Source organism: Neolamprologus brichardi, chromosome 15, assembly GCF_056152115.1.
Source record: "Neolamprologus brichardi isolate AB-2024 chromosome 15, ASM5615211v1, whole genome shotgun sequence".
Taxonomy (NCBI): domain Eukaryota; kingdom Metazoa; phylum Chordata; class Actinopteri; order Cichliformes; family Cichlidae; genus Neolamprologus; species Neolamprologus brichardi.
Window position 1 is genome coordinate 24248737 of NC_142118.1, and position 13416 is coordinate 24262152.

Here is a 13416-nt window from a genome sequence, read left to right on the forward strand (position 1 = left end):
ACAAAGAATATCTGCACTGGTTTTCAGTTTTCATTGATTTAACCCTCTGAATGAGACTCTGGGAGAGCAGAGTGCTGTCACTGTAACGGAGAACAAAACCAGTGAAGGAACAAAGAAACATAATAAGATCTAGAAACAGTCATTCTGACAGCGTCAGTCGGTAATAGGAATGTTTCAGCTGGGGTCCTTCCTGGCTCACCTTCTGAAAACTAATTGATTTCTCATTATGAAAGCTGTCAGCTCGTTTCATTTACTCTTTTTATTTCAAGCAATCCTGCAGTTAATGACTCCTGAGATCATTTCTTATTTCGACCACCTCTCCAAACACCCCTCTTCAAATGTCTCCCTCCATGTTAAGCGCTGTGGTCTCTGGTTTTTCCACGTTTCCCCCTCCTCTGCCTCTCAGGCTCTTCTAGTTGTGGAGTATATGCAGTCAGCATATTTTCCCAGTCTTTTCCCAGCTCAGAGAAATCAGCCAGGGGATTAGAGGCTTATGGTGAAACATTATTCAATCATTTCTTTCCCGTTCTTCTCCAGGACACTTTTAAGAGCAGAGGAGCGTTTTTTACGAGAGCCGCGGAGCCAAGAGAGATATTATCTGTTGATCTGTTCTTTCAGCCTGCCCTGCTTGTCAGAGACTCTCAGGGGTCCTTTATGGAGGCGCCCACCATGTTAATGTTAAAGTAGAAAACTAATTTGGTGTTATTATTGTTTCATATGTTACACATTAACTGTGCAGAAGAAGCATTAGCTGGATGGATCTGTAGATTTATTCCCTCTGTTTAATGGAAGAAAAGTCTTGCTGCGGTCGGTATGCCCAAAAATACACAAGTGACCTCAGCGTTTAACCAGCGCTTAACTTTCTCATGTTTAAGGAAACTCTACAATCTACACTCAGGATTTTAGAAAGCCACCTACAGGACAACTGCTGAGGACAGTTTCCATCTTAGTTTTCATCTTTTATGTGACAGGAAGAGGGTGGATGCATTTAATGCAGATCAGTTCAGTTTTATTTAGATAGGTGCTTTATATTGTGAAGACCCTACAATACAATCACATGACCCATACGAGCCAAGTGCTGTGGCAACAGTGGGAAGGAAAAGCTGCAGAGATTTGCATTGTGGGTAGTGGATATTTAAGACTTTGTGTTCTGCTCATGAAAAAGTTATCAGACAGGCGCTCAATGCAGATGATGTGCATCATTTTCCACTTGTGAAGAAACTCGAAGTGAGTGAACTACAGACAGAAACCAGGAGTACTAACTGTTTTTCTTGCCTACAGGCTGCATAGTCATACTCAGATATCTGATCTGACAACTTCTCGTATGTATGACACATTTTCCACGTAGTTGGCCGTTTTTATAAAAATGGGAATTGAGTGGAATCTCCAAGTGAAATCTGCTAATTCACCATGTTTTGTGGTTTGTTAAATTGATTTTTTTTTCTTTGTCCATAAGAGACAGTTATCACCCTTAGACTGTGCAGATGGTTGGATGTTTTATCACTGCTTTTCTGTGAGACTGTTTTATGAGTACAAAGTAGATCCAGTGACAGCTGCTCACTGTCACGTCTGAGGATTGTTCAGAGAAACCTGGTTTCTGGAAACACCCTGTAAATGGAGGTTCACTGTGTCCGAACTGTCTAACAGAAATATGTAGCGCATCTTAGATCATTTTTGGATTTCTTACCATGGTATGGTAATGACTTGAGCCTCATGCCCAACTCGGCAAGTATGGACACGTTCATGTACATCTGTGATTTATCATTGTGATGTCAGCAGTGTCGGTCAGTCACCTGTAGAATCAGTAAACGTGTTTAAAAAGCAAAATCCAGAAAATTTTGCTGAATATTACGTAGCACCAAAAACAACCAAGGTGCTGTGTTCATTTGAAGTAACGCTGATATTTACTTTTCAAACACAAAAGAAAAGAAGAATAGAATCAGACCAGGTCCCTGGAGTGGAGGTCGTTGTCTTGACTCTGTGTGTCTGCAGCATTCAGAGCCTGCAGTAACCTGCTCGTGTTGTCGGCAGTGAGACTGAATATTATTCGTCAGAATGTGTTAACATGTTTCGATTTTGCGCCGTCAGTCATTTTGTGGCTTGGAGACGTGTCCCGTCCAAGACCACGTCTCGTGGTCTGTTTGCAGAGCGAAGCGTAGAGCGAGGAGAGCGCAGCAGAGGCCTGGTTTACATTAAAGAGTGTCCTCTGAGGAGGGAAGGATCGACTGAGGGAGTGAAACATCCTGAACAAGTAGAGTGATGAAAGAGGGAATAATGGAATGATCAGATAAAGGGTAGAAGAGAGATGATGGGAGTCCAAAGGAGCCAATCAACCACCCGTAGATACAAAGAGAGGAGGGAACAGTTTCAAACAAGAAAGCAAATCAACAAGGGAGCAAAGACTCTACATAAATGTCATTTACAGGATTCATTTGTCATAATTGAAAATTTGAAATGTGCAGAGACAGTTTAAGAAGTGATGAAAGATCCACTGCATCTATTTCAACACGCTTTGAATTCTTGAACACTTTGATTGAATCTTTCAGGGACTCTAGGAATGGATTCTTTCAGGATTTTATTTGTATTATTGTGTTGAAATTTCTTGCGTTTTTAATGTCTACTAATTTTGCAAAAATAAATGAATTGTGACTGGATAGACGGGTAAGAAGCAAAAGATCATAAACGAGAAGAAAGTTAGAATGTAGTTAAAACTGGATGAATGTGATGGTTGGAGGCAGTTTGTACAGTTTGTGTTAATTGGACTGGTCACTGATCTGTTATGACCTGTAACCTGTCCTCATAGAGCTGAAATGGTACGTCCAAAAAGTCAAATCTTTATGCCTCTGCAGTTGTTTCCATCTTTCCCCTGCTTCGTGCTGACACAGTGACCCCATACTTCATAAAAACAAGTTGTTGTTTTTTAAGTTAATAACTTGAACTCCACCCATCTCACAGCTGGAGCAGCGACTGTGAGCCATTTTCAGTCTGAAACCTCACAGAAACTTTCAGTCTGATATCAGCCGCTCACCCTACATTTGTGTGGTCAGGTTTCTTAACAATACAACATCAATCTAATTTTCCAGAGCAGCAGCACAGCTCCAACAGCAGTGCTAAAGGACCAAAGTTTCTGCTGGTAACCGGTAAGCAGGGACAGACGGTGGAACATATCCGTGTCCATGACCAAGCTCCAAAATCTGTCAGAGAGGTAGAAACCAAACAACCGTTACTCCTAGCTTGAACGCTCAAAACATGCGCTTAAACATTGGGGAGGAAGCATCAGAGGGGGAAGTAGAAGAGGGCAATAAAGATAAGGGAAAAGAGAAACATGCTCTGAGCTCATGATCCAGTTTCCTGGAGGCAGGATCTTTACAAGGTTGTGTTTTTCTTTTCCTATAGAATACTCTGGAGTCCTGTAACGAAGGAGGGTCTATGTATCCTATAGTGTTACACCCACCATAAGAGCTGTGTTTTCTTCAGGCTGAGCTGTGAGCCCCTAGAGACTCTGATGGGTGGAGGGCCAAGAGTGGAATATGCTGCAAATAAAACCCCAGCTTGCCTTTTTTCGCTGTTCTTGTTGGTTAGAGAACATTTTTTTGAATTTAAGAAGGAAAAACAAACATCTTTTTGTCACTGCAGGCTTGACCTTATAGATTCCGTAACAACTACAAATGAAAACAAAGAATATGCTGTGAAAATATTTTTAGATCTAAAACATCATTGTTAGAAAGTCGATCACAACTGTTTACTTAACCCATGACATGTGTGTGTATAGGTTAACAGTTATCTTGGAAGCTCAATCAATCTCTGCTGGGTTCCCCAGGGATCTGTCATCAGGCCACTGCTTTTTATACTGTACATCAGTGAGATGGCTGCAATGTCAAAGTCATTGAAGGTCATATTGTTTGCCGATGACACACACGCAGTGTGCCAGGGAAATAACGTGGAACAACCTCTGAATGAACTAGAAAATTATCTGAAGATGTTCTTTGACTGTTTGTTTGAATGTCATAAAATTTCATAATATTTGGAAATCTTATAAATTCTACCACTGTGAAACGGAGTATAAATATTAAAATTAGGAAAACCCATCTGAAATAAAAATTTACAAATGATCCTGGATACTCAATATTACTTATATCTCAGGCAAAATATAAGAAAGCCGCTCTTTATGAAGTTGGAGGTTTCAGCAATAAAGACTATAAATAAAACCGCGATCCATTAAATTGACTTTTTATTAGATTAACTGACTTTGAGAGGAATACTCGTGTTCAGCTTTAATATGGGAAATGTTCATCTCTCCGATCGAGCCGTCTCAGTGTGAGAGTAACTTTCTTTAACTTCTTTATTTTTTGACGAAAAGCAGTTGATCTCGATAAGTTTTGAGCTTCTACCTCCTGCTGTTTGGTAGTTTGTACACAGGGTGTAAAACTTTAGATTACTTAGTGTTTCATCTGTAAATGGCTCAGGAGTGTCGGGATCTTCACTTTGCACTTGACTTTTCCACTTCTTTTGTTCATGTTTTCTTTGATTGCTACGCAGAATAAAACTAAACTGAGCTGGGTCAAAACCGGTCAACATCACATCATTTTTAATATTATAGGTAAAACGACAAAGAGGGGAGGACGGGAGGAGACGATGATAAGAAAAACCTGATTCTTTAATTGTTGAGATTTAAAACAAAAGATCGTGGACAAGCAAGAGGGTGAGCGACATGATGATCTCACAGGGAGCGGTTTATCTCCGAGGATCATGGACTTGTTACAGCCTCACATCTCTTTATTAAACAACACACACACAGACGCTGTGTCTCCTTCCTGACGCCTCCCCTCATCAGGCCGATTACTGATGAGTCTTTATTTAAATGCATTCTGATCGCAGAGATGAATTACCCACAATCCCCTTGACACTGACAGACAGTGATGGGCTTACTTTCCGTGACGCGGATCACAGCGGGACTTTGAGTGTTTTAAAGGCAATTTAAGTCAGAAATAAACTCAGAGGAGAGCAGAAGACTCATGCTGTGCCTCCTTTCTCCGATGCTCACAATCAAACACACTTTATTTGTGCAGCAGGTCAGAACAAAACGGACGACAACTGAAACTGACAGGAAATTGATCAAATGGGATGACAGCGGCTTGATTATAACCCCCAGAAAAAAAAATTCTTATCATTGAAACTGTATTCAAAGCAGCAGTTGAACAAAACTGAGTGGAGCTGCTGGAAACTTTAGAAAAATTCCAACTATTCCTGAATTCATCCATCCATCTTAGGCCCAGCTGTAGCTCAGGAGGTGTGACCCTTCCTGCTGCAGTCTGCATGTTTCTGTGGCTGAGATATTGATCGCTGAGACAGGAAGTGCAGAGACGCGCTCGTATGAGTAAATGAGGCGTTCGGTATAAACAGCTGTGACTGCAGGGGTAGAAGAGAAGAACCGTTCATTTACCATGTTATCGATCCATCCATCCTGTGTCTCACACAGTGGCAGTAACACAAGTATTGTTATATAAGAAGAAATTTGTGAAATGAATCTGTAACCTTTAACTTTCAGGGTTTTTTGTTGTATAGCATCACAAGTAATAAACAAATACTTCAAGTCACTGTAACGTTTTTTCCATGTTACAGATAAAAAGTTTCATGTTGGGTGTGATCATAGAGTCGATGTTATCTACATTAAAGGGATCCTTTGCTTTTTTCCCTTTTTTTGTCTCCTTTCCTAAAGCCACCTGTAGCTAAGGAAACTCAACAGTTGCTTGTGCAGATCTGTCTGTCTGCCGTTTGATGGAATGGTTGGAATCAATCCTCTTCTTTGTGTTTCTCAGTAAATCAGTCTTCAAGAGCGATCGGCCCTCAGAGCTGCTCTAATTGCTTCGTAGTTGTTGTACATTATATCTGATCTCACTAGTTTCCTTCTCTCTGCCCCCCTCCATCCTTTATCCTCCTGTCATTCCGCTCTCCCTCCCTCCAGGCGGCATCCAACTCTCCCCGGAGGACTTCACCAAAGCCCAGAAATACTGCAAGTACGCCGGCAGCGCCCTGCAGTACGAGGACGTGGGCACAGCCATCCAGAACCTCCAGAAAGCCCTGAAACTCCTCACCACCGGCAAAGAATGAGGCCCTTGTCCTCTTGCCGGCCCACTCCTCCATCCCTTCTTTTCTCCCCCCCCCCCCTTTCACTCCAGCAGCGCCACTCTATCCGTCACTGATCCGGCCCAACAGCGAGCTAAGGACGCAGCTCACTCTCTCTCTCTCACACACACACACACACACACACACACACACACACACACACACACACACACACACTGAAGAGGGCCGTTGAGCTCGCCATCAGACGAGGACACGATGGAAATCAGCGTTCAACAATAGCTGCCTGTGTGTGGCTGCGAGTCGCACTGATTGACAGGACAACAGTCCGTCGGCAGAACACGGCGACTCTGACGACTGACGCACATCACAGCTTTATCGTTGGTCTGAAAAGACAGCAGAAGGTCCTCGGGCTGCCATTTAACATCACGGAGCTCGCCGCGTACGCATCGGTAAACCGTTACCATGGAAAACAAATCTCTGAAACATCACTTTTTACAAAAAGTACAAAATAAGTCTGAAATTATTCTGTTCAAACTTTAAAGAGAAATAAACAAGAAAATGAAAATGTTCTGCTTTCTTGACACTAAACTGTGTCACAGGCAGAACGACGATTTAGGAACTCACAGATCGATACAACAAAAACAGCGGAAATATTTGGTTTGCGTGCAGCAGGCTCTGTTTGTGTTTTGTGTATATGGTGAGAAAAAAAAATGTTCAACTCGAAGCTCGAAGTGACTATAAGGTCACGACATTCATCCTTTTTTCTGCTGACACAGCGTTAATGAGAAATCACAACTATAAGAGTTTCAGGGGCCAAACGAAATTAATTGGCGACTACATTTAAGTAATTGGTTTTTTTTGTTGTTGCCATTTTTCCTGCAAAATTACCCAAAATCTTCAGAGATGTCACGAGTGAGTCCACGTCACGTGTTTTCTAACTGCGACGGAGGGCGCTGAGTGATCTCGGACTCGATCAGCTCATCTTCTAAGTGCAGCTTCGAACTTCACCCAAGTATATAAAAAAAACCTAAATGTCAATCTTCCCATCACACAATAAAACTAATAAGAGTATTCCTCAGAATGCCAAGAGTGTGAGATGACACGCGACAGACGCTGAACGAGCTATACTTGTTTTCAGACTACCTTCAGCTCCCTGCTTCAGGTTTTCTTCTTCTACGATATCAGAAAGGAAAAAGTGTCGGTGTCTGAATCACTGCTGTCGGGACGTCTGTGACTACTCGCTGTGATTGTTTTGGCTGTTGGCGTTTTGCTCTTCTGTAACAGAAAACTGTCTCATTTGTGTCACTGTCAAACGGACGCTGTCCTAATATTCAGCGATGCAGAGCAAATGGAGGAGGCGAGGCCTTGGGGCTGCGTGGCTGTCGGCCTTCTGACTCGTCGTGTGGCCGAGGAGGCGGAGGATTATCTCCTGAAAGCTTGTTTCATGTTGACATATCGCCGTGTGTGTGCTGGTGGAGATGGGGGTGGCAGTTGTTGTTTCAGCTTTAGTTCTTTTCTCTTTATTTAATGTTAATCATTCTTGGTTTGTTTGAAGGTTTTCAGAGTTGCACGAAGTTTCTGTCAGAATCAGTGATTTACAGCAATTTGAATAAAATGTTGGAAATGCACAGCAGTGTTGATTCTTCCTGTTTGTGTTTTATTCATAACTGATGTCACTGTGTTGGAATGTGTAGCTCAAGCCCAACAGACGTGCAGCAGAATGAGCTCCATGTTAATGAAATCTGCATCTTTATAGTAGGACCAGATAGATCCTGCTTTTAGCTCAGCGCTGTAAAGATCCTCCAACACTGAAGGAAAACCCTCGAAGCCTGCAGACGGTGCTCTGTGGTCGCCTCTGAGCCGCCTCTCGGGGAGGACCCATCGTTAACCCCATTTCTTCAAAAGCAGGCAGCAGCTCTCGGCTTCTTCTACTATTAGTCTCATTTAGCTAACCATCACAAAGAGCAGCAACACAACTCAACAACGTAGTTCTTTTAATCTGCTGCCAGTGACTGAATAACGACTCCAAACACCCGCTCCAAAGGGCTGCAGACCAACCACAGGTTCATGTCCGCTCACAGGTTCGAGGACACGTCTAAATATTGACCACAAATCTACAACGAAGAAAATGAGGAATAATTCACGGCTCGGTAACAGCAGAGTAAAAATAAGACTACAACTTCCTGCAAGTAGGAAGATGATTGCTTTGATTTTTTCGTATTAGTAGCAACACTCTACACATCTGGATGACCATTTTCAATCCCGTGCTGATCAGACAGGTCTCCTGGTGGGACTGATGATGTCACCCTCAGCTCATTTATAAATGCAGGCAGATAGTAATGAAAATGATTCTGCATCGATGAGTCCAACTCGTCCTCAACATGTCTTCCTACAGGACTGGACTGTCGGAAGCGCTGCAGCTGGTTGGGTTCTGGTGATACTTCCATTTGTCCATTTTGCAGGTAAAAAACGATGTCACTGTGTAGAGGACCTGTGATGTCTGCTGATATGTCATGGTTAACTATTATTGCAGGCAGATTTCATAGAATTACCAATACTGACTCCATCTTGTTGCTACAGTGACATACTAAGACAAAAACTGAGTGGTTGGAGATCTTCAGAGGCTACAAGACTACGAGTCCGTGCTCAGGTAAAATGATTCAGGGCCTGTAGCAGTCTGCAGCCATGTTCTCAACTGTGACTGCAGCATTAAGGAAAGTAGCGTCCTGTGATGAAGCAGACACATTCAAGTTTGAGACGTCTGGGTTAAAGCGGTGCCCAACACAATTTAATTTGACATAGAGCATCTGTGGTAAAGCAGATCGTGTTGCGAAGCCACAACTGCTGAGAAGGGTTCGCCCTGAAAACTGAACCAGTGTTTGATTCTGGTCAGTCTCTCCTTTCTGAGAAATCCTCCTGAGGGACTCGCTGAGGCTGTTATGGACGGGTTTCCTGTGTCATGGAGCCACACGTGGTTTCACTTTGCTTCACAACGATGTTTTCTGCAGAGTCCAAAGGAACCAGCCGGGGACGGTCAGAGGTGAGGCGTCCCAGTTTATCGTCAAAACTTCAGCATGTCTACCTATACTAATCTCTGAGTTATGTCCAGCTTAACCTGTCACAGTTAAATGTTAATGTCTCCGCAACCTTTTCTCTGAAAGTTAGAAGTGAAAACGTTTAGAGCCATGGAGTTGGCGCAGGGAGGATGCCGAGGTGGACAAATGGGAGAATAAATATTTAAGCCAGGGGTGATGAACTCAAGGCCTCAAGGGCTGGTGTCCTTCCAACACAGCTGATTTAAATGGCTAAATGACCTCCTCAACGGTTGTCTCCATTCAGAGGTAGCATGCTTCGATGGCCGCATTTGTAGGCATTTACATCACAGCAATGCCACGAAGGCTGTCCAAATTTGAGGAGTCCTCCAAATGTCGCAACAAATGCATCTTTCATTTCCCCAGATTTGAAGGATGGGTCAGGTGTATCCTTTGTGGCCAACCATATCCCAGGATTCATTGCGGGTCATACAGGAGAATTTTTCTCATAACAATTGCTGTTGAAGCGGGAGTTAATGCAGGAGAGGAATGCACTTTTCAATGTAAGTATAAGAAAATCTGGTGGTACAAAAGTTACATTTTAGTAGCAGTTGTGTTGTTAGGCTTTGGGCATTTGCTTATGGTTATTGTGTAATTAAAATAATCTTTGTAAAAATTGCGTGTAAACTAGCTTGTATGGTGGGTCCTGCAGTTTTTCATGTATTGTCGCTTACATACAGCTAATTTTTATTTATTTATTTATTTATTTTTTAAATGAACCTTTTGGTGGTATGTTTTAGGGAACAAAGACCAAATGGCTCAGTTTATTAAAATAATTTTCTCCTCTTATCACCTCTTCACTGGGGTGAGGAATTTGGCCACTGTGGCATGGAGGTACATGAATAAATTAATTTACACATCATATTCATATGAGTACAGTTTTATTAACCGTCATGCTGTACAGAACCTGTGATGTCCAGATTTCACAGCTCTTGTGTTCTGCTGTGAAAACTTTTGGATTTACAGATTAACATAGTTGCCACGGTTTTCTCTCTTCTCTTATTTTTTGAGTGTGATCAGGGCAGTTCTGGAGAAGATGGACCTGCAGGGGAAAGTCACCCCTTTGCAGGCCAGAAAGAAATGGGAAATCTTAAAGAAAAATACAAAGTATGTGTTATCAAGAAGATAATTCTTAAGAACACACGTTAATAAATGTACAATTACTAAGAGTCGTTGTGTTGTTTTTATTTGTCTACTGTCATTTTTGATTTCCTCTGCCAAGTATTGCAAGTATCCAGGCTCAGGAGAGGGAGTCAGTGGGAAGCTCACTGTTGGTACTTGGCACTGGAGTGTCCTCATGAATGTGATAGGTGATAGAACAAAGGCCTTCCATTAGGCCTCCTGTCCTAATTTCAGCAGCGGGTGACCAAAACAAAAGTGATGAGGAAGTGAGTCAGCCACCCACAACAGGGAGAAAGAGGAAAAGAGACAGGGATGATGAGCTGCTACACCTCATCAGAAAGGACATGAGGCAGCAAAGAGAGGCTGAGGAGAGGAAAGGAGAGCGCAAGAGAGCCGGGAAAGGATGGACAGACTGTTTTCAATTCTTGAAAGATTTGTTCCAAATTGAGTTATGCATGAAGAAATGTATTTATTTGAATATATTCGTTACATTGTTATATGTGTTGCATTAGTTTAACTTTTGTGTTATGAATAATTTCATTAAAACAAACTGGAATTGTCACTGAACTCATTTTATTTGCAGGTATTTTTAACATGTATGAACATAACACGAAATTTCAAATGGATAAGTATTTAATGAGAATAAAGTAAATAATAATAAAACAAGAACATTTATAATACATCAACAAAAATCAGGCCTGGGATCCTCCCAGTTAAAAAAAAATGTCCAGGACTGGGACACTCAGGTTAATCCTGTGGTACAAGGGTCTGGTAGGTAAAGGAAAAAGTGGAGAACAATTTCATTCAGGTGTGTTGACCCAGGGTGATATCTAAAACCTGCAGGACACTGACCGTTGAGGCCTGGAGTTCCTCACCCCTGCTTTAAGCAGACGCTGTTTGATTTCTGTTTCAAACAGTCTGATTTACCCACAGCTGCTCCAGAACCTGAATCACCGGCTTCTTTATAACAGGAAGAGTTCCTCTATGTCAACATAAACCTGCCTTAGCCGCTTCCTCTAAGGTTTATTAGAGAGGCCTCCTGTATGTTAGATCACTAAAGCTGGAGGACCGATTGTTTTACTTTACTTACTCCACGAATAAAGATTGTCACTGGAAGAGAAGAGTGAGTTTTGTTTTAGACGGGGAGACAGGATGAGAGATGAAAGACTCATCAGACATAAATACACTTCTCTATCAAACTAATCATCATTCTGATAAAACACTGAGTCACTGAGTTTTTTATTTAATGGTAAAAATTGAAGGTGAAGTTCCTCAAAGCTGAAAAGTCTTAAAAGCCGCGATCGTTATTGTTTCAGCATGTTGTTGATCTTTATGACGATTCGGAAAGAATCAGACCTGTGATCAGTGCATCCTCCTCATTCCTCGTTCATATGTCTTCATCTGCTTTTTTAATATCTCTGTATTGAAGCATTGCTGCTTCTTTATTTGGAAGTCAAACAAACTGAAGCCTGAAAGACTCGTTTTTACCTTTTCATGCCGATTCCAGTCACTGTACTTCTTGTTCTGTCCTCTGTCATAAAAGTGCTTTTATTCTGCTGGTGGATCTGCCAGGGACAAACTGTTTCCTTTTTATTAATATTATATAAGCCTACTCCTTTTTCACTGGTTTTTCTCTCTGTCTCTTTGCTCTCAGAAAACTTTCTTACTTCATTAAACGGCAGCATGAGTTTGTGAGCCCGAAGCTGATGTTTTCATAAGAGGGCTCCACTTTGAAAGCTGAGAGTCGCTGTTGTAGATATTTGTCGTGAGACCTCCAGGACTGAAACGTAAAGCCAGTAGGGCCAGATGGATGTGCTGCAGTTCCTCTAATGTCCACCTGAGGCGCCCTCCAGACTCCCAGCTTCACGGCAGAAATATCTGAGAACATTTTTTTTTTAACTTACCTGTTTTGATCCTGTTAAATTTGGGCCTGACAGGTGTTTGTGCCTTTTACACCTTCAGCTTCCGCCGACCTTGGGAACAAAGTCTAGTACCAACACAGGTAAAGTGTATGCAGCAGGAACTACAACATGAAAACGTTTTACCAGAGCTAAAGACTGAGACTCAAACTGTGTGAAAAATCTGTGGTATGAACTCGAGTTCGGAGCACGTTTAAGGGAACACTTTAGAAAGAGTGTGCAGAGCAGATGGAGTTCTTTGACTCCTGTGGGTCCAGTTTGGTTCAGTGAGGATGCAGCTTGGAGCAGCACAGGGCGGTTACCTGCTGCTGCGTCAGGTGTCATCATGTCTGTGCGCCAACTCCATCAGGCGCGTTTTCTGGCCCTCGGAGATCTCCTCCCTCAGGAGTTTTTCCAGCAGAATGCAAATCCGTGCAGCTCCTGAACTTCTTATCAGGCAGGAAGTTCGTCTTGAGTGACATTTAGAGGCAAATGAGATGCAGCGTGCAGCTCTTTGTTTCCACTCATCTGCACGCGCTCCTTGTCCTCCCTTGACCAAGAACATTCTGACCAATGATGGGCGAGTAATCACAATGCATGCTGGTAATGATCAGTATTTATCTGCAAGTCATTAACGAATAAGTGAAAATGCAGAAATGAACGCTGTGTCGTCTGCTTGCTCAGTTCAGATCGCCCTCTGTGATCTCATACGGACCCAAGAGCAAAAAAAAAAAACTATGCGCCTGGCTGTTTGGAGCACAAACTCTAACCTCATCACTGAAACATTGGTTTAAAATGAGCGGTCAGCTCTGAAATTGATGCGTGGCAGGAAATGACATCAAGCAGAATTAAAATACTTTAAAGAAATAAATGGAACTGAGCTAGCCAACACTGAGGGAACATCTACACACGCACAGCCCTGAAGCTCACAGGCAGGATGAGGCTCCTGCTACCATGGCACTGATGATCAGCTGAGTCTCAGGGGTCAGAGGTCACCTGTCTGTGTAACAGACAGATTTTTTATTTTTATTTTCTCAGGTTGTTGTCATGCGTGAACCACCTGTGGATGACGCGCACGCGCAGTGTGTTTTTCACAATAAAAGCCTGATGGTCTCCTCTGTACATTATTTTCCAGGATCTGCTCCTGCAGGTGAGACCTGCGAGTGGGGCCGTGCTCAGTGTGACAGCTGATTGTTCTGTTTGTTCTGTCAGACAGC

At 42.5% G+C, this 13416-nt stretch overlaps 1 protein-coding gene across 3 annotated transcripts in view; it reads left to right on the forward strand.

Annotated features, from left to right (window-relative positions):
* The window catches only part of vta1 (vesicle (multivesicular body) trafficking 1), a 60653-nt gene extending 52938 nt beyond the window's left edge, over positions 1–7715 (forward strand). For all 3 annotated transcript variants that reach the window (XM_006793456.3, XM_035908942.2, XM_006793457.3), the window contains one exon: positions 5966–7715. In XM_006793456.3, coding sequence (XP_006793519.1) covers positions 5966–6111 — 146 coding nt within the window. In that variant the 3' untranslated portion in view covers positions 6112–7715. The remainder of the gene's footprint in view (positions 1–5965) is intronic.
* The last annotated feature ends 5701 nt before the right edge of the window (positions 7716–13416 follow it).